Source organism: Taudactylus pleione, unplaced genomic scaffold, assembly GCF_031769625.1.
Source record: "Taudactylus pleione unplaced genomic scaffold, aTauple2 ptg000085l, whole genome shotgun sequence".
Taxonomy (NCBI): Eukaryota; Metazoa; Chordata; class Amphibia; order Anura; family Myobatrachidae; genus Taudactylus; species Taudactylus pleione.
Genome location: NW_028284487.1, coordinates 15,769,340 through 15,791,830, shown reverse-complemented (window position 1 = coordinate 15,791,830; position 22,491 = coordinate 15,769,340). Strand labels below are relative to the sequence as shown.

At 45.6% G+C, this 22,491-nt stretch overlaps 1 protein-coding gene across 1 annotated transcript in view; it reads right to left on the bottom strand.

Moving 5' to 3' along the window:
• LOC148532080 (tesmin-like) overlaps positions 1-22,491 on the bottom strand; it is a 190,888-nt gene that overhangs the window by 66,571 nt on the left and 101,826 nt on the right. Inside the window, exons 8-9 of the mRNA XM_088468382.1 lie at positions 18,921-18,994; positions 10,170-10,261 (exon numbers count right to left, since the gene is read on the bottom strand). Of these exons, the coding sequence (XP_088324508.1) occupies positions 10,170-10,261; positions 18,921-18,994 (166 nt within the window). The remainder of the gene's footprint in view (positions 1-10,169; positions 10,262-18,920; positions 18,995-22,491) is intronic.

Below are 22,491 nucleotides of genomic sequence, written 5' to 3'. Positions count from 1 at the left end.
GAAATGTATCTTGCACGTCAGTTGTACGTATTTCAAGCACATCTTCTCTTTCAACTGAAAGGGTCTAACAGGCCTCTAACAGTAACGTTCAGAGAGGACATGTAGAGGGAATTGCCAGCTTTCCAGTAACCCACACCGGGCTGAACCAGCTGGGGGGCTTACACTATAGCAGGAATACACAAAGCATGGGCCCCCCCTGCCATAATGTAAATAAGAGTGCCAGCGGGCCCATAATGTTTGGGCATGTTGACATGTAGTCACAATATAAAGAACAATATTATTTTCTATATTTTACACAATTACCGCTGCATTCAACACCACCAGGGATGTTGGGAAGAGCCCTGGGACCCCAATTTAATTTTTGGGCTCCCGACTTACAGAGCATCTTCAGCTCTTGGCTACAGTCTAAGTTCCCAGGCTGGTTTAGCCTGGTACTGGCTACTGGAAAAACAGGGAGCCCACGCTGGATTTCCCCCACAAATTTTTAGTAAAAGACCAGCTCAGAGGTCCGGGGCTAGTTATGCTTTTAGGGGAGACCCTGGGCAATTTTTTTTAAATATTAACCATTCAATTACACTGTAACACACAAAAGCCTGCACGGATCATACTGATCTGTGCAGTGTTTCGGACAAACCCGCCACTCACATGCAGTACTATGTATTTCTTCTATTCTGATATGATTTTGATGTGATTCTGATCGTGTTTGACAACACAATTCTTAGTAAATACGTGATTTCTATTCTTGTAAACTAGCGATGAGCAGGTCCGATTCTCTGAGAACCGGACCCACCCAAACATACCTGTTCCGAGGGGTATCCGAGTCTGGCACAGAGTTTACCGCCAGACTCGGTTCTCAAAACAAGACAAAGCGTCATCAAACCTGGCGTCAGATTGCATATAAGTCCCTTCCAGTGAAGATCGGCACCATTTGCTTCACTCCGGCTGTGCTGTACTCTGCTGTGTGGGTGAGCTGTGCTGAGTCTGTCCAGGGGCTGTGCTATCCAGGGGCCATGCTGTCCATCCAGGGGCTGTGCTGTCTGTCCTGGGGCTGTGCTTTGTCCGTCCAGGGGCAATGCTGTTCCTTCCAGAGGCTGTGCTGTATCCACCCAGGGGCTGTGCTGTCCGTCCAGGGGCTGTGCTGAGTCCATCCAAGGACTGTGCTGTTCATCCAGGTTCCGATGCACCTGTCCGGTGTCCATCCGCTTCAGTGCTGCCGGCGCACCTGTCTGGTTTCCATCCGCTCCAGTGCTGCCGACACACCTGCCTGGTGTCCATCTGCTCCAGTGTTAAAAATGCTAATAATAAAAAAAAAGTAAAAAAAAACTTTTAAAAAGTCAAGAAAAGTTTAAAAAAAGGAAATAAAATATAAGTAAAAACAAAGTTAAAAAATAATTGTTTTTTTGTGAGCTGTACCCCAGTGTGTATCCCTAACACGCAAGTACTGTGACGCTGCTGGCCGTACCTCGGTGCATCCATACAAGTACTGTGATGCTGCAGACCGTACCCCAGTGTGTATCCCTAACACACAAGTACTATGACGCTGCAGGCCGTACCCCAGAGTATCCATACAAGTACTGTGATGCTGCAGGCCGTACCCCAGTGTCTATCCCTAAGCTGCAGGCCATACCCCAGAGTGAATCCATAACACAAGTACTGTGATGCCTCAGGCCGTACCCTTAGTGTGTATCCATAACACAAGTACTGTGACACCTTAGGCCATACCCTTAGTGTGTAGCCATAACACAAGTACTGTGATGCCTCAGGCCGTACCCTTAGTGTGTATCCATAACACAAGTACTGTGACACCTTAGGCCGTACCCTTAGTGTGTAGCCATAACACAAGTACTGTGATGCCTCAGGCTGTACCCTTAGTGTGTATCCATAACACAAGTACTGTGACACCTTAGGCCGTACCCTTAGTGTGTAGCCATAACACAAGTACTGTGACAAACGTACCCCGGTCTGTATCCATACAAGTTCTGTGACGCAGCAGGCCGTGCCCTTAGTGTGTTTTTAGTAGTTTGTTAAACTGCCATACTGTCTGCCACTGCAGTGCCACTCTGTTTCCTAGATGTGCCATGTTGGAAGCTGAACTGCCACATGTTTGTAACGCCCACTGCTTGAGATTAGCTTAGTCAGCCAGCTAGCTTGGTGCAACTTTTTGGCCTAAACTGGATGAAATCAATATTGTGAGCTGTGAGGTGGTCACAACTGACTGGAAATTAATGTTATTGATATTACTAATACTGTAGGAACAAAAACAGGCCCAAATTATGTGATTTCAGCTGTTTTTATGATTTTTTAGAAAACAAATACAGACCCCAAAACCAAAATACGCAAGGGTGGTTTTGGCAAATCCAAATCCAGATCCAAAATATGAAGGAGATACTGATCCAAAACCAAAACACGGGGGTCGGCGCACATCTCTATTGTAAACAATGCTATATTTGATCCGATGATCTAATGAAGTCTATTCAGGGCCAGTGCTACCATTAGGCAGCTTTAGGCAGCTGCCTAGGGGTGCCAGACACTGGAGGGCGCCACTGAGTCCACACAAAAAAATTAAGGTTTTCTCTTTCAGTCCCGGCCGGGACTACTGGTGATGACCAAGGCGGCTGCAGGAGCTCCCCCAGCCTCCAGAACTGCACTCTCACCAGTGGTGGTGGCTCCATCCCTCTCCTCCATTTATCTCTTTTCCTCCGGGTGCCAGCCTGTCTCTCAGGGTGAGTGTGTGTGTGTGTGTGTGTGTGTGTGTGTGTGTGTGTGTGTGTGTGTGTGTGTGTGTGTGTGTGTGTGTGTGTGTTATTGAGTGCTTGCTGGGTGAGTGTATGTGTGAGTTAATGAGTTCTGGCATGGTGAGTGTGTGTGTTAATGAGTGCTGAAAGGGTTAGTGTGAGGGGGTTAATGAGTGCTGTGAGAGTGTGGGGAGGGGTGAATGGGTGCTGACATATATTGGGGCACAGATGTGTGGCATAATACATTGGGGACACAACTGTATGGCATATGAAGTATTTGTGGCACATGTATTGGGAGTATTGTGTAGCATAATTCACAGCTATGTGGCATACAATAAATTTGGTAGACACAGCTGTGGGCATATGTATTGTGGGCACAAATGTGTCAGATTATACAGTGGGGGCACATGTGTGGTATATTAATTATTGAGGGCGCAAATGTGTGACAAATTATGTATTGGAGGCATTGATGTGTAGCATAATTATGAAGTGGGGATGCAGCTGGGTGGCATATAATGAATTTGTGGCACAGATGTGTGGCATATTATAAATTGGGGCAGTGTTATGAGGCACAGTGTGATTTTGGGGATCTGCTGTGTGGCATATTAGTTGGGGAATTTCTATATAGTATATTATGAATTTGGGAAACTACTGTGTGGCATTTTATAAATTGGGGTCACTAATGTGTAGCATATTATGAATTTGAGGGAGCAGGGGCAGTGGGCGAAATGTAGCCTAGGGTGCCCAGAAACCTTGCACCAACCCTGAGTCTATTGCTGTCTAAAGTTATGTTTGACATGCGATTTCAATGCATGTTTGCATTTTTTAAATCTCCGATTTGCCAATTCAGGGGGATATCGTAGAAAAAGCCCAAATTGACCAAAATTGACCCATAGTAAATTTACCACATGGAGTCTAATGAGCCCCCAGTCTTCACTAGTGACTCCCACAAGAAGATTTGGACAAGCTGCAACTTTCTACCATACCCTGAGATGTGGCATGCCAGTGACTGCTACAATAGATTGGTTGATCGGTACACAGACGGACTGTACAGAAGCCAAGTAGATCACCAGAAGAGGATTCAAGACAAAATGGGTCAGAACCAAACAGAAGAGAAAGAGAGCACCATCAGAAAACAGTACGAACAGCAGGAGCAAGCTAGGTCAAATAAACAGGAGGCCATCTGGATGCTGGATAGAGAAAGATACTGGAGACAAGGAATGCTGGAGCACAGGTAATAAGCCTAAAATTATTAGTATCACAATGTTGAGACGGTTCTGTTATGAGTATGTTCTTCCTCAGAAAGTACTTCCTCCAGTGTGCCCCACTTACAGATAAAGTCAGGGTCTCTGGTCCCCTTTGTCTGCCCTTCCCAGACACGGGGTCCTCAACTGTCCTTGTTATTATTGTATCGCATTCTGTCGTATCATTATTTCACTGTTTTTTTATATTTTATATTGTATTGTTTATTCAATTGTATTCTCTTTGTGCAGTGCTTGGGACACTTTGTGGTGCCTTACAAATACTACTACGACTAATAATAATAATAATAATAATAATACAAAAAGCAAATGCTATTAAAAATTAGAAGCTAGAGCAGCTTTCCAACTTTGATCTTTTAAAAACTTCCTTCCTTGAAATGCAAATTTACCTCACTACAAAGATGATCGGATCATCAAGGATTGCCGTAAAGGTTGTGAGATGACAGCCATCCTTGATTTTAGCAGAGAGGCCTTGCTAAAAGGCAGCAAACAAAGCTCTTTGCTCCAGCACATCTAGGCTAGAGCTCTGATTTGTACAGCAATATCACCTACATCAGGCTTTGCCAGTGGGCAGAGAGCTGCCAAATGTAGAAAACACCGCACAAGTTCATCAAGACCTCACATGATGCTAAAATATAAAGAGAACTATTGATCATAATTATTTTCTCCACACAAAGACCAGACTAGGGCCTGATTGGATAATAATGAAATGATGAAGCTTACTTTAGCCATTTCAGAGATTAAATTACACGGTTGAGTACATAGTGTATTGCACTGATTGATGGAGCCCCTACAGGCCTATGGTTCTCCATTATAACAAGATTGCAGTGAAATACACAGTTTAGACATAACATGTACCAGGATAGGAATTACAGGTACAGAAGCTGGAGTAGCACTAGGACTGGAAATTCTAGGAATAGGGGCCACAGTCTGAGGCAAATCTATACTGCAGGAAATGCCTTATAGAAAATGTATAATCTGGGCCTGTTTATATGTCTTCTTTTCTACATGGTTGGAGAGGTCCTGTAAAGTACTGACTGGTAATGGAATAGGTGGGTTCCATGGCGTGAGTAACCTTTCCCAAGAATTCCGGATATGGATCCAGTATGTCACTAGTGATTGGAGCTTCTACTGTAAGTCCAAGGCCCAGAGTCTGATAGAAACCACAGGTTGTGTCTCCAAGGCTGGTCCCATTAATGACTGCTGTCAGACAGAAGGATGATAGCTACAGGCCGAGGTCATTGCTGGTGAACTCAATCTATGGTCAGTAGCTGGCAGCACAAGTATTAAACAGAATAACAAGGCAGAAAGTATGAAGAATGGAGTATTTCTTATTACTTCACTACAAAGCCGCAGGTAACTATTCTCACACACACCCTGAAGAAGTCTACACACAGAAAAATGCATCAGGGCTCTGCTGGGACATATTTGGGATACCTGCTGACTACACTTTGGGCCAGGATTACTACCCTTCGGTGTAAACACAAGTGTCTCAGATAAGCTGTTTTTTAATCATTTTCATTACCTTTTTCCTAATATTAAAATAAGTTGTTTAAAATGTTACATTATGGTGATTATATGTTGAAAATCGTTAAGGACTTTATATTATGGTCCCTGGTGAAAGTAATGGTTGGAATATCTTGGATCCACATGCAAACATTTTGATGAGCTTTATTTGAATATTTTATGAGGTACACAGCTATATTGATTTGAATACATTCTCCTCACTGGATATACGACACTACGGGGGGAATCCAATTTGGCCATGGGGTTTTGCTATTCAATTAGTGGACTGAAAATCACTGATCCCTATAGAAATCAATGAGCAATTTTTCTTGCACCTCCAGAGCAAGTCTGATTTTTCCTAACATCGTTAATCTTAGGAAAAATCAGCGGGACTTGCTCTGGGACCCCGGCGGCAACCACCCACCCCACCCCCCCCCAAGGTCTAATTAGTCAATTAGAAGTTTCCAATTAGCTTAATTAGTCCTTAATTACTCACCTCCCGAAGCAGTGTCTTCTGCGTCCAACATCGGGAGCCGGGTCTTCTGCAGCAGGGTGAGTGTGTGAGTGTATGTAAGTGTGTATGATTGAGTGTGTATGTCCGTGAGTGTGTGTGAGTGAGCCCTGGTGTGTGTCACCCCTCCTCCATGTGAGTGTATACCTCCCTGTACCCCTGTAGCCGGTGCTGGGGGAGCTACATCTCTCAGCAGCCCCCTCCCCAGTGACAAGATGGAGGGGAGGCCACCGGGAGCCGTGGAGATCACCTTTTTACGCGCCACAGGGTTTTCAGCTTTGAAAACCCTGCAACCACTTTTTTTAATTGGATACTGTGGGTTTCAGGAGGGCGCATACCCGCGCAATTGTTTTTTACCTCGCTCCCAATTGAATCTAGTTATATGGGGCAGATGTATCAAGCAGTGAAAAGTTGCACTTATATACCAATCAGCATTGAGGTAGCATTTATTAAGTAAATTCTATAAAATGATTGGTAGAAGCTGATTGTTTGCTAAAGGCGGCTTCTACATTGGTCCACTTCTTCACTTTTTTCACTACTTGATACATCAGCCCCTATATCCCTTTTATTTTCTCGGGGGGTACAACTCTCCGGATAGAGGAACATCACTGAAATTCAGACCACTGACTTTGATGAGCACTTTATTTTCTTCTTTCTAGTAGGCACATACTGTATGTATTTATATTAATCTCTATAGATACATATGCTGCTGCTCCCCCTCTACACTCTATGTAAGGTTTACGTGTCAGACCTCTGGTAAGAATAGAGAGGATAACGATGAGATGGGTGTCAGTTGGCATACAGTATGTACTTGTTTTTACCTGAACTTGCATACTCTCCTGAAAGGTGGGGGAGACTCACGATTTTCCGGGTAGTTCCCCACACCCCTGGATCTCCCACATCCCGCCCACTTCCTAGTGGCGGGCAGGATTATGAGATAATACTTAGCATCTCCTGTCCATAGGGAGGCGACGGTGCTAAAATTATGCATTTCGCATTAGTTTAGCTCTTCCCCCTCCCCAAAGACCTGAGAATTGCGACAGTTTGCCGTGACGGGGTAGGGCCTAATGGCGTGAGAGTCCGTTACCGCCCCTAAAGTGGTATGCTACATCTCTTCTCTGAGCTTCTCCCAGATAGGAGACTTTAAAAGTATGTTTTTACTGGGCATACTCAGGGCCTGATTCAGCAAGGTTCGCAATTCTGCTTATAGGCACGTAATGCAGTTGCTAATATCAGCGGTGATATGTAAATGTATGCATTCGCAATGCAATCTCAGCCTAACATGAGGACGCCCACTTCCCCTTACTCACATCCGTATACTTTGGCAACATAGCGAAACAATCAGTAACACTGAGTAACATCGGACCCATAGGCACAGGTAAGGCAGGTCAGAGCTCACTCAGGAATTGCTAACTTCAGTGACCGCTATGAGGCCTCATGCTGCGTATGGTATTGCAGTTGCTAATTTGTGCATGCCCCTGCAACGCCGACCCCAACGCACTTGCATATCTGCGTTTGCCCGACCACCCCCCCATCACCACCCTCAAATGGCACTTCCTGTCAATCACTCTGCAATGGGTTTGTATACACACTGTGATCTCATTCCCAATGGCTAGTTGGCGCACGCACACTGCGATGCATACGCAGATCATGAAAATCGACCGACTGCGAGCATCTTAGCACTTGCGATCCTTGCTGAATCAAGCCCTCAGTACACAAAGGGCTCAATCCGAATAGGAGCATAGGGGGTAAGTTGCTGTTGTAATGGCATACAGTTTGCCCCCCTCACGGACCAATCTCACCCTGGACTCGCACATTGTTGCTGGCAGCCCATACAGCCAAACTTACTTGTTTGTAGTAATTCACTCCTAATTTTTTACCCCAAAAACTGTATTTGCCCTTCCCTATATACAGGCTTGCCGACATTTAGCTCCCTCCTTCCGGGAGGGAGTTGTCGGGCTTACAGGGCTGGGGGCGTGACGCAGCCAAAGGGGGCGGGCCCGGCACATGATGCGGCATTGGGGAGGAGCATGGGGCGTGACAGCGCGATCGCGTCATCGTGGCTCAGCCCCCTCTTCACAATGCCGTGATTAATGGCATTGTGCAGCCGAGGGCGGAGCCACGATGACACGATTCAGCGTGAATCGCGTCACCGTCCCCCCTGATGCCGGGATTTTTACTTAAAACTGACACATCGCCGGGGCCGGGAGGATTGCCTGCCTTCCCGGTAGGTCGGGAGCGGCACCCGAGTTTCGGGAGGGTAGGCAAGTATGCCTATATATGAGCTCCACAATGCCCTCTTCTTCCAACATAAAAAATGAAGTGTACTTTAGGAAAAGCTAAAAAAGGATGACCATTACAAATAGAAGTTAGAGAATGTGTCATTGCCTTAGGCATTTCACAGCTCCATTTCCTGTTTCTGGGTTTATTAAATATCAGCAACTCATATGTTCAGTAAGAACGACTGTAGCTCACTTAATAATCTAATTAGACAATGAAAAATATCTTTGCACTCTTGAGAGCTCTTTCTTTGGTAACCTGTGTATATCACATTACATTTGTGCCTGAAGTAGTGTAAAATGTCATAGTGATTTAATATGGAAGATACATGAAAACAACCAGACATTTAATTTTCTTGTAATCAATGGAAACAAATTTAGATCCGACAAGCAATAGATCCACTAGTTGTGGCTAATACTGGCCGAAAACATTACTGTAACCAAAGAACATTACAACATTAAGGGCTCGTTCACACTAGGAACTGGGAAAATGGGTAATAATAATGCTAATGTGCCCTTTGTTAGGTGTTTTACTAATGTGTTTTTAAAGTGTCTTCCATGTGCTTAATATGCTCCATACTTTAGCTAAAACAATGTATTAAAACATGCAATGTGCAAATAGTACCCATGATTCTTATTTGGCCTATTGTAATACATTGCATGCATTTATTAAGGTGTGACAATTAAAAGAAGAAAACCATACACATTAGCTAACAATTCAGTGCTAATATTGTTTCCTCTATTATTCCATAATGTTCCTGCCTTTATCTATAATTTTCTGCGTACGCCGTGCAGTACCACTCCTGTGAGTTTGAAATAAAATCACCAAAACATTTATTATACTTGATATTATACAAGGCTATCTGGCTAATCAAAAATGATTGTGACTATGGGCCTGATTCAGCAAGGATCGCAGTTGCTAATACGCACGCAATCGGCCGATTGTTGCGTTCTGTGCATGCATATACATCGCAGTGCGCGTGCGCGAACTAGCTATTGCGATCGGGACCCCTCGCAGAGTGATTGGCAGGAAGCACCATTTGTTGGTGGTGACGAGGGGGTGGTCGGGGAAACGCAAGTGCGTTCACACGCCGTTGCAGGGGCGTGCATAAATTAGCCACTGTGATGCCCTGCGCAGTGTGAGGTCTCATAGCATGCGTAGTGGTTAGCAATTTCTGAGTAAGGTCAGGGCTTGTGGAAGTGTGCGTGAGGCTGTGATGATACTCGATTGTACCAATGGTTTTGCTATTCTGCTAAACAGTACGGATGTGTGTAAGGTAAAGTGGGCGTCCTTATGTTGTGCTGAGTTTGCATTGCAATCGCAGTGGATTAGCTTGCTATCGCAGTTGAACTACGTGTACGCAGTATTGCGATCCGTAGCGAATCAGGCCCTATGTTAACTTTATCCACACTTCTGACATTATCCATAACATAACATTAGCCATAATATGACATTATCCACGCTTCTGACATCTTATCCATAATATGACATAAGCCCAGTGGTTCCCAAACTGTGCGCCACGGCCCCCTGGGGTGCCTCGTGACACTTGCGGGGGTGCCTCAATAGCTAGTTGGTGGTCCAGCACCAAATCAAATTCTTTATAGTCAGTGTAATGTAAATATGTGGACACACAGAAGCACAAACCTGTCCACCACCACATAACTGATTAACTGACCCTAAGGATGACAGGTAGCACAATTTACTTTACTACTTCACTACATTTTTTTCTGAATTTCTCAATAACAAATTATGGCTTAGGGCTGCCGTGAAAACAATTCTGATACACTAGGGCGCCATGATTCAAATAAGTTTGGGAACCACTGACTTAGCCAATTGAAGAGCATGTAAACTGTAATATGTGATGTATTTTCTTACTCTGTAAAGGTTACATTGGCTGTCCCTCGCATGTGTGATTCTGGATGGTACATTTTATCATCAATAAAAGCATATACTGGTCTGTTTTCCATCTGTTAAAAAACAAAGGGATGGTAATTTTGGAAAGTGCTGCCATACACATTGTAACATAAACCAAAAGTTAAAGGGAAAAACATGGTAAAAGTTAAGAGAAATATAAATGTCATATTTACATTCAGTACAGTATTACCAAAGTATTACCAAGATTCCAATGTTTACAAAGTTGAGTGATTTTCATTAAACCGCGCAAGCGTCTAAGTTACACAGCGCTTGCATCAAGGTACATTACTCGCAGCAACAATTTATTTGCAGTGTGATTGACAGCCAAAGTTCATTTGAGGGAGGTAACGGGGAGTGGCAGAACACAGATGTGTTGCGATCTTTTCAGGTACGTGTCTCACCCTGCGATCTAGTACACAAGGAATATGGTTCCGGCATCTCACCCTGCAAGCTTGTACACAAGGAATATGGTTCCGGCGTCTCACCCTGCGATCTTGTACACAAGGAATATGGCTCTGGCATCCCACACTGCGATCTAGCACACACGGAATATGGTTCCGGCGTCTCACCCTGCGATCTTGTACACAAGGAATATGGCTCCGGTATCTCACACTGCGATCTAGTACACACGGAATATGGTTCCAGCATCTCACCCTGTGATCTTGTACACAAGGAATATAGCTACGGCATCTCACTCGGCGATCTAGTACACAAGGAATATGGTTCCGGCATCCCACACTGCGATCTTGTACACAAGTAATATGGCTCCGGTATCTCACACTGCAATCTAGTACACACGGAATATGGTTCCGGCGTCTCACCCTGCGATCTAGTACACAAGGAATATGGCTCTGGTATCTCACACTGCGATCTAGTACACAAGTAATATGGCTCCAGCATCTCACTCTGCGATCTAGTACACAAGGAATATGGTTCCGGCCTCTCATCCTGCGATCTTGTACACAAGGAATATGGCTCTGGTATCTCACACTGTGATCTAGTACACACGGAATATGGTTCCGGCGTCTCACCCTGCGATCTTGTACACAAGGAATATGGCTCTGGTATCTCACACTGCGATCTTGTACACAAGGAATATGGCTCCAGCATCTCACTCTGCGATCTAGTACACAAGGAATATGGTTCCGGCGTCTCACCCTGCGATCTTGTACACAAGGAATATGGTTCCGGCGTCTCACCCTGTGATCTTGTACACAAGGAATATGGCTCCGGTATCTCACACTGCGATCTAGTACACAAGGAATATGTCTAGCTTACTTAACTTAAACTAATAAATAACGACACTCACAACAAGAGCTTGGCTAAAAGGTCACAGCTTGTATTTATTTATAATTAATTAATTAATTAACCTAACCAGGGTGGCAAAGAGACGCTGCAGGCTCAGTTCTAGTTTTTACTTTGCTCAAATACTCGGGGAACCATTCCTACTGGAAGCCGCTCTCTGCTAATAGCAGCCTGGGCTTGCAGTCCCAGGGGGAGGAGACACCTCCCCCTGGGGCTGCATGATGTGTATGTGACTGTCATGCAGAGCTTCCAAAGGGAAGCCACTGCCAGTCACAATGTAGCCAGTGCAGTCATGGACTGCAACTGGCTCACTGAGATGGTGGATTTTTCTGGGGTGGCTTGAGACCTGCAGCCCCTAGGTAAAATCCGCCACTGCTTATTACCCCAAAAATATTTAAATAAACCTTATTTGATAACATTTCTGCAAGCTGAAATTACACTGTTGCATCTATGGGAACATACTGACCCCCAGCTGAAATGGTCTAATAAGTCACTCTCTTCTCCAGAGAATCATTATGTTGCCATCTGTAGGTCCTGTATTGTGCACACAGTCTAGGGGCCTATGAACACAAAGGCCTATAGAAAGCTACAAGCTCTCTTCTATTGGTTGGTGCAGTCACCCATTCCTGTTTTGCAGTCAATTTATGGCCTGATTGGCCTGTGAGGGCCCTGAACATAGCCCATAATCCTGGCCTGCAGCACTGGTGGCTGACATTATTCCACTCTCCCTAGGGGGCCCATTTAGTAATGATTGCATTTTGAAATGCGATCAGGGCATGCAATACCGCCCATGATCGCATTGCAAAATGCGATCATAGCGGCCGAATGTATTAACCGGCACATGCAGGGTGAGCCCGTTCCTGCGATGTGGCCGGAGGCTGCTGCGCATGCGCAGTCCCGCTGGAAAATCCCTCCGCCGGCTGATATGCGGTAAGTCCCCATAGGCTACAGCGGCTAACGCTATCTTCAGATGGCGTTAGCTGCTGGTGCCAATATCGGGAATGCGATTGATACATTTGGCAGCATCACATCCCTCATAGAAACTTATGGGAGAGGCAGCTGCCAGCGGCAGATACCTGCTGCGGTCCCTCCTTCATACATCCGGGGGATACTTAGTATTTGAGGTAAACCCCCGAAAACAGGTGTTTTCGGGGAATTTGCCTCAAATTCCCTTTGATAAATGGGCCCCTAGGTCTGAAATGGCCACTCCTACCAGCTTGTATTCTCCCTCATAGTGGTCCTGCTCCATTGCAAACTACTATGAAAATAATTATAGATTTGTACTTTTCTTGCATTAACCAAAAATGATTATGTTATCTAAATCATGTTGTCCAAGCTATCCTGTTAGACATTAGTTACTAGCATAGATAATAGCTTATACTGTGTCCTACTTTTACCAGAGCTTAAGAATCATGGGCCCTATTCAGACCCGGATGCTAAGAAGCGTTGGCTCGTAGCTGCCGATGGCTCGCATTGTGCGCATGCATAAGCATCGCAGTGCGCGTGCACGAACCACTATGAAAGATCGGGATGGGTTTGCTCGCCGAGCATAGATAGCTCACCAGAGTGAGTGACAGGAGAGGTCGTTTGTGGGTGGTAACAGGGGCTGGGCACTAGAAACTGGGGAGTGTAGATGTGAACACAGGCATGCCTGACAGAAATAATGCAGCTTCAGAGGCGTGCATAATTCAGGCAGCATCATAGTACACGTCACCTGGTTGTATTTCACACTGAAGTGATCGCAGTGCTTGAGGTAGGGTATAGTCTACTTCAAACGCTGCATTTGCTTCCGATGGTACCCGATGTACCGATGGTTGCATACACTTCCTGGAGATGACATGCGCTAGTGGGTGTCAAAAGAAAGGCTGGTGGGTGTCTCTGCATACACAAAGCGATCGTATGGCAAGACATAGTGGGCGTGTCCTTATGCCTTGCCGTGCACTCGCCTGCCATGCCGTCATACAGCTGAATTTGCATATGCTGGGAACGAGCGTTCCGGGTCTGAATCGAGCCCCATGTTCTCAAATCCTCTCTGCAGCCAGTGGCATAACTAGGAAGGTGCGGGCCGCACCAGGTGACAACATCCGAGGAAGTGACACCAAAATAGCAGAGCTACTCTACTATTTTAGTGTTACCCCCTCGGGTGGTTTTACTAAGCTGCAGTAATATCACATGCGCGCTTCATCCACATTGTGCCCGGAGAGGCTGGGGGCTCCCCAGCAGCTCCCGGAATGCTGGGCATGCCTTCCGTTGACGACAATGAGGTTGTGACACACGGTCATGTTCCAAAGTGTCAGAAAAAAGGGGACGTGACTTCTCTGGCCTTGCCCCCTTTCGTGAGTGCCTTTGGCACATGCAAGGAGTCCAGAGAAGGGGGTGACAGGGTGAGTAGGCGCACTGGCAGAGACACAAACCATAGTCACCCCACTGTCTGCAGTATACAGTGGTATGTACTTAATGAGTGTTCCCTTAGAACACCATTATATTTTACTAAGCAATTAAGAATGCTTCTAAATACTACAGGCTATATAAAAGTGCTGCAAAATGAAGTCAATGCTTGTTAGAAAGTATGATAGTACATACCCATTCTATATATACTGGCAGTGCTATTTTTCAGCAGGAACTCAGGGCTTGATTCAGAGCCGGACGCTCTGACCAGAGCGCTCGCTCTGAATCAGGGCCCTCCTACCTAAACTTGGAGTGGCCTCTTGGACGCTCGCATAGCTGTGGGTTACCACCCAGAGCTTATGCGAGCGTCCATGATGATGGTCGCGATGGTCAAGACCATCGCGACCATCGGGCTTACGACAAGACCCTGTGGTAGGGTCTCGGTGACCGCAAGCCCTGGAGTGATTTTGGCTCTATCAGAGCCAAAATCACTCCCACTGACATCACTAGTGATGTCAGTGGGGCCGGACCCAGACGGTAGGCGTTCCCATGGGAACGCCTCCGTCTGGCAGCCACGCCCACCAAAGGGGACGTGCTGTCAATCAACATCGACAGCACGCCCCCTTTGGTGCGAGACCTGGAGCGACGGCTTCCCCGTCGCTCCCCGGGTCTCGCGCATGCACACGACGGAGCTCCCTCCGTCGTGCGCATGCGCACTAGGGCACCATCGACCCGCTTGCGAGCGCTCAGCGCTCGCGAGCGGGTCTGAATCAAGCCCTCAGTGCCTATACCTCTCATTAACTATGACGTAATGTCCTGTGCCAAAATGTATTTTCCATAAGATAAGTCTTATTTTAAAGTCCCTTTTGAGTGCTTTATTTTCTAAATACTATATATGTGTATATACTGTATGTATATATATATATATATATATATATATTATATATATATACATACAGTATATATTACATATATATATATATATATATATATATATATATATATATATATATTGTTTTTCTATAGCTCCACCCCATGTAGCTCCACTCGCAGTTCCTGAACATATTTTCCAGAACAATAGCCCTGTGTGTACTGGTGTTTATGACCCACACTCTCTCTCTATCCAAGAGGAACACAATCACCACTGATTCCCTGCCTCAGGTTTGGGCATGTAAATGGGAACCAGGTTAGAGACAAGATGGCTATCCAACACAACAAACAAACTGTTTAAAATCACTAAAAATTGTTATGACAAATGACCATTTCATTTTTTTTTCCCATAGAAATGTCTTTGGTTAAAGAACTCAAATTTATAACTGGCTTCCTGGAGCTTTTGCAATCTAAGGAGGGTCGCCTGTCGTGACTATGCCAACAAGTCCAAAAAACTATTGGCATTGGAGGAGTTGGTCCAATATAGCAGTCGACGCAACAGTTAAATGGGTAACGAGTAAGATACAGAATCTCAGGACAGTTTTTGTGAAAGAGCGGAAGAAGGTGGAAGAGTCCAAAAGATCTGGAGCCTCCACTGATGATGTGTACCACCCCACCTTGTGGTATTACAATTTGATTTCCTTTCTTCTTGAGCAAGAACCTCAGCAAGGGTTGGTTGTCCTGATGGCCGAGTGAGAGGGAGAAGAGGAGGCGGCTGAAGTTGTCAGCGTGGCGTCCGAGGAAGGTTTGGTAAGTAGAGACACAGTGCATACACACTCCTCCCTCACTTGTTTTGCCCGTGCAGTCCCTGTGTTTTGCAGTCCAGGTATTGTCACGAACGACAACTGGCCAATCTCTTCAGGGTGGTCAGGGTCATTTGGCATAGCTGTGCCAGATGCCCTTTGTTGGGTTGTTCTGTGCTGTAGAAAGTTATGCAGGACCAACACACCAAGATGACCCAGTCTATTTTGTCCACACGCAGGTTTATGAGGTGTGGAAAATGCGGATGCAGTTACTGAGAATTCCAAACACATTTTCCACAATACAGCGTTCCCTGGAAAGCCTGTAATTGTAGATCCGCTTCTCTCTGGTCAGGCCCCTTTGCGCATATGGCTACATGATATTCTCGTGTAATGCGAAAGCCTCATCAGCCACAAAGGCAAAGTTTAGGCCGTGCTTTGTTTCCTCCACTGTCAGCAAGTTGAGGGTCTTGGAGGTGAGCCTCTGGTAGAATGCTGTCTGTTTGAACGACCCACCATCGGGAAGCACGGTCATTCTTGCCAAAATCCACATACACAAATTTGTAATTGGCATTCACCACCACCATGAGAACGATGCTGAAGTACCCCTCATAGTTATAATAGTAGGATCCGCTGTTGGCAGGTGGGGTGATGCGGATATGTTTCCCATCGATGGCTCCCCCGCAGTTAGGGAAATTTCAAAGCCATCCAAATTCTTCAGCGATGGTTTTCCACTCATCCACAGTTGTAGGAAACTAGAAAAAGATTAAAATATTGGTTAAATCATGAACATTAATTGTTTGATTATTTTTCTCTACAGGCTCCCACCCAAGAACTGGATTTGGCGGGGACTCCTGACTTGAGTCTGATTGGAGAAAGTGAGGGGGATGTTTTTTCTTTCCCCATGTCCACCAGCAACTGCTACTACCCAGAAAAAAGGCATCAACAGACGACTTCTTAAGGCAGGTTGAAGAGGTCTTAAGAAGGCCTCCCGACAACTATGATCACCTTACTTCCCATATAAACAGCTCCATGAGGCAGATGAGGCCTGAAATGCAGCTTAAATTTCAACATCTGCTGTATGATTTGGTGATCAGTGGGCTAAGAAATAATTTGTCTCCAGCCACCTACATCAGCTGACCCTTATCCCTACCCACGTGCCCTTCCCGCCTCTGTGATGCCTCCAACCCAGTCACAGCCTACTCCCCCACCCACTAACCCGTCTACCTCAAGCCAGGCTATTTATAGCGCCCTTTTGGAATCTGAGGAGATTCCTGGGTTTTACAACCTTTAACAGTTTTATTTTATGTTTTTATACAATTATCAACAAGTTTTACTTTTGAAGTGGTGATGACACTGATTGGACACGGTCACTAAACACATGGCGTAAGGACAGATTGTTGGAAGCCGGGGCCACAATCTGTACTTGCGCCATGTGTTTCTTTGCCTATTCAATCTGGCGTCTCACCCACTATATGTCATAGAGCAGCATAGCTATTGAGACTGATAAAACTTGTTTTTACATTATAAATGCATACACATTAACAAAAAAGCATTTTCAGAGTTGTTTTTTCCATGTTTGGAATGCCAATTTTATAGTGTTGTCATAAAGACAGTTTTATTACATGCAGACATGTTGGCAGCAAATTTTACAAGGTTTTAAAGTGTTTTTTACACTTGTTTTCTACATTTCCTAAAAATAAAAAAATAAAAACTAACTTTTTTTCTTTCTAAAGAAATAAATGTGTAGTATGTTTTTTCTTACCTTGCAAAACTGGTACTGCAGAATTTTGACAATAGCCTTGCAGGTCTCCGGGATGATGATGCCCAAAGCCTGAGGGGAGATGAGGGACCCAAACTTCAGGTCAGCCAGGGACCTTCCTGTAGCCAGGTACCTCAAGGTAGCCACCAGCCTCTCCTCAGTAGGGATGGCCCTCCACAGCTCAGTATTCTGCCTCTGGATATAGGGGGTCACCAGATGCAGCAACTCCTGGATGGTGGTGTCATGCATGAGCAGGAAGTTGCGGTAGTCGTCCGGAATGTTCTCCCAAATCTCCATCAGCAGGGACATGTGAGAGCGAGTATCCCTCTGCAACAGCAGCCACTCCTTCATCCATAATGAATCTCCTCCTTTGCTGGGCCCTCTCCTTCACCACCTTAGCCCCAGCATAGGCCATCAAAACTCTATAGCGATAAGGATCCATCACCACAGAATACAGGATAGAATGTAGTACAGAACACACTTTGTTAAAGGCTAGCCAAAAACAAAGCAGAGCACAATAGCGGTGTACAGCATTCAGCATGTATAAACCAAGCCTCACTAGTCACAGAGTGTGCACAGAGCTAAAATGGTGCCTGCTTTATATACCCCCTAGATAGGCTCGCCCGTTATTTACATTTTGCTGAAACCTTCAAGATCATCATCAGGTGTTTGGTAATCTAATGATATATCGTGCACGATATAATGATTTGCAAATCGTTAACGACGCATGATAGATCGTTAGATCGTTTGTCAGATTGGACACTTTTGAGCACCATATTGTGTCATGGAATGCCGAGGAGTTGCCGGGGAGAGTTCAAGGGAAATCGCTCACGATATCGCATCGTGAGCACATAGTCTAGTGTGTACGCACCTTAAGGTTTAACTACAGTATGCCACCAAGTGCAATAATGTAGCTTCAGTAATGTAAATAAAACTAACAGTGTTTGTCTGCCAGCCTTGGTCTTAAGGCGGGTATCCACATAAAGATATACAAACGGGAGCACGATTACGACATTGCTATCGTGCTCTCGTTTGTATATCTAGTGATGTGCCTAGACTGTACGTTCACTCGTTCAGTCCAGGCACATCCCTCATCCCCGCACATGCTGAACCTGACGAGATCGTCAGGTTGACCAGCATGTACAGGCGATGTCAGATGTCGGAAGCGACCAGCGGGCACGCACATCGCTGGTCGCTTCCGACCAAAACATGCACGATGCATGCGCGATTTGCAAGCGATTGCACGATAACGTCGTCGTTATCGTGCAATCGCCTGGTTAAATAGCTAAGTGGATACCCCCCTTTACTGTAGTGAAGGGAGGAGGTGGTATTGGCCTACAGTTCTATCTTTTTAAACAAATTTATTACATGTTGGATTAATTCTCAAGCTCAAGAGTCATAAGACAACTTTAATATATGGTTTTTAAATTAAATTATTATCAATCTCAATATATTAATTAAGCAAAAATTACATGTGATTCAGTTGCAAATAAAGTATTATAGGCAATGTCACGAATTTATCTCCAGGTATGATAAGTACACAAAATGTAATAAAGAAGATATAAATAGTGTTGATCCTGTACTCACGTTGTTTATTGAGATATGTGGAGTAGATGGAAGAGGTAAAATACTCCTAAACATTGGTGAAGGATTTGGTGTATCTTATAAGGAAAAAGTCAAAGAATACCAGATTATTACATGAACTTGTAAAATAGTAAAAAATAATAATTATGGTACCACTATAACTGAGGTAATCAAAAAAGGTATGAAGACTAATCACAAAAAAGTTCCTCCTTAGAAAATACTGTACATAACCAAACAAAGGGACTGGTAAAGAGTGAGCACTATGGCATACGTGTGGCATATCTTACGTGTTCAGAATGTGAACGCACACAAATACGCAATTTCAAAATGGAAAGCATTGTGCGCATCCGAACACTTATGATCAGAAAGGTGAACTGGGCATGTGAAGGGGTGTTTCTACTAGGGGTGTGCACCGGCCACTTTTCGTGTTTTGTGTTTTGGTTTTGGATCTGGATCGATCTTCGTGTTTTGGATCTGGATTGGTTTTGCCAAAACCACCCTTCCGTGTTTTGGGTTCTGGGTTTTGTGTTTTGGATCTGTATTTTTTTTAAAAAAAGCATAAAAACAGCTAAAATCACAGAATTAGTAGGTTTTTCTGCCCCTATGCTATTATTAACCTCAATAACCTTAATTTCCACTCATTTCCAGTCTATTCTGAACACCTCACACCTCACAATAGTGTTTTTATGTCCAAAAGGTTGCACCGAGGTAGCTGGATGACTATGCTAAGCGACACGAGTGGGCGGCACAAACACGTGACCCATCTAGGCGTGATACTGCAGTGGCAGACAGGATGGCAGTTTGAAAAACTAGGCCCCAAACTGTACATAGTGCAAAGAAAAAAAAGAGGTGCAAGATGGAATTGTCCTTGGGCCCTCCCACCCACCCTTATGTTGTATAAACAGGACATGCACACTTTAACAAACCAATCATTTCAGCGCCAGGGTCTGCCACACAACTGTGGCTGAAATGATTGGTTCGTTTGGGCCCCCACAAAACAAGCTGGCAATTAATGTGTCCCTGCACAAACTGGCTCTACGGAGGCAAGATGTCATCCTCATCCTCCTCATCCACCGATTCCTCACCCTCTTCAGTGTGTACATCCTCATCCTCACAAAGTATTAACTCGTCCCCACTTGAATCCACCACCACAGGTCCCTCTGTACGTTCTGGAGGCTGGTCTCCCTGGAAGAGCTGATAATTCATTTTGATGATCATCATCTTCTCCACATTCTGTGGAAGCAACCTCCTACGCCTTTCGCTGACAAGGTTCCCGGCTGCACTAAACACTCTTTCGGAGTACACACTGGAGGGGGGGCAACTCAGGTAAAATAGAGCCAGTTTGTACAGGGGCCTCCAAATTGCCTCTTTTTCCTGCCAGTACAGGTATGGACTGTCTGACATGCCTACTTGGATGCTGTCATCGATGTAATCCTCCACCATTCTGTCAATGGTGACAGTATAATATGCAGTGACAGTAGACATGTCAGAAATTGTTGCCAGGTCCTTCAGTCCGGACCAGATGTCCAAACTTGGTCCTGCCTGCCCTGCATCACCGCCAGCGGGTTGCTTAGGATACCTAAGTTTTTTCCTGGCAGCCCCAGTTGCGGGAGAAAATGAAGACGGAGCTGTTGACGTGTCATGTTCCGCTTCAGCTGACAGTGTGTTCACCAGCAGGTCTTTGCACCTCTGCAGGCTTGTGTCGGCCGGAAAGAGAGACACCACATAGGCTTTAAACCTAGGATCGAGCACGGTGGCCAAAATGTAGTGGTCTGATTTCAACAGATTGACCACCCTGGAATCCTGGCAAAGCGAATGAAGGGCTTCATCCACAAGTCCCACATGCCGAGCGTAATCGCTCCGTCTTAGCTCCTCCTTCACTTTCTCCAGCTGCTTCTGCAAAAGCCTGATGAGGGGAATGACCTGACTCAAGCTGGCAGTGTCTGAACTGACTTCACGTGTGGCAAGTTCGAAGGGCTGGAGAACCTTGCACAACACGGAAATCATTCTCCACTGCGCTTGAGTCAGGTGCATACCCCCTCCTTTGCCTATGTCATAGGTGGATGTATAGGCTTGAATGGCCTTTTGCTGCTCCTCCATCCTCTGAAGCATATAGAGGGTTGAGTTCCACCGCGTCACAACCTCTTGCTTCAGGTGATGGCGGGGCAGGTTCAAGAGTGTTTGCTGGCGCTCCAGTCTTCGGCACGCAGTCGCTGAATGGCGAAAGTGGCCTGAAATTTTTCGGGCCACCCAAAGCGTCTCCTGCACGCCCCTGTCGCTTTTCAGAAAATTCTGCACCACCAAGTTTATTGTGTGAGCAAAACATGGGACGTGCTGGAATTTGCCCAGATGTAATGCCCGCACAATATTGGTGGCGTTGTCAGATATCACAAATCCCCAGGAGAGTCTAAGTGGGGTAAGCCACTGGGCGATGATTTCCCTCAGTTTCTCTAAGAGGTTGTCGGCGGTGTGCCTCTTACTGAAACCGGTGATACACAGCCTAGCCTGCCTTGGAACGAGCTGGCGTTTCTCAGATGCTGCGACTGGTGACGCTGCTGCTGTTGCTGCGTAAGGTGATTCATCTACCCAGTGGGCTGTCACAGTCATATAGTCCTTAGTCTGCCCTGTTCCACTTGTCCACATGTCCGTGGTTAAGTGGACATTGGGTACAACGGCATTTTTCAGGACACTGAGGACACTTTTTCTGACGTTTCTGTACAGTCTCGGTATCGCCTGCCTAGTGAAGTGGAATCTAGACGGGATTTGGAACCGGGGACACACTACCTCCAGCAATTGTCTAAATCCCACTGCACTAATGGCGGATACCGGACACACGTCTAACACCAACATAGCAGTCAAGGCCTCAGTTATACGTTTTGCTTCAGGATGACTGCTGTCGTACTTCATCCTCCTCGCTAAGGACTGTTGGAGGGTCAATTGTTTAGTTAAAGTAGTGGTGTTCCTACTTCCTCTCTGGGATGATGAACGACTCCCAGCAGCAGCAACAGCAGCAGCGGCAGCAGGAGGCGTAGCAATGCAGGATCCTCCGGAGGAATCCGGGATAGGAGAGTCAGTCATGCCAGTGACATGGCCTACAGGACTACTTCCGATCCTGACTAAGGAGGAAATTGACGAGGAGGGAGTTGACGGTGTGGTTTGCAGGCGCTTGGATACAACAGGACAACGGGATTTAGGTGTCCCTGGACTGCTTACGGTCTTAGCCAAAGTTTCTGAACTTGACAGTAACTTATTATGAACGCGCTGCAGGTGCCGTATAAGGGAGGATGTTCCTAGGTGGTTAACGTCCCTACCCCTACTTATTCCACCTTTATATAAGGTACATATGGCAAGACAGTTGTTGTCCGGATTTGGATAGAAATATTGCCAGACCAAAGAGGTGGAATGTTTGGTCTTCTGCCCAGGCATGACCGTGATGGGCTTTTTCATCCCACGGACAACAACTGTCTCCCCCGGAGCCTGATTTAAACAAACCACATCACCATCAGAATCCTCCTCGCCAACTTCCTCCTCAGCGCCAGCTACACCAGTATCCTCATCCTGTTGTACTTCAACA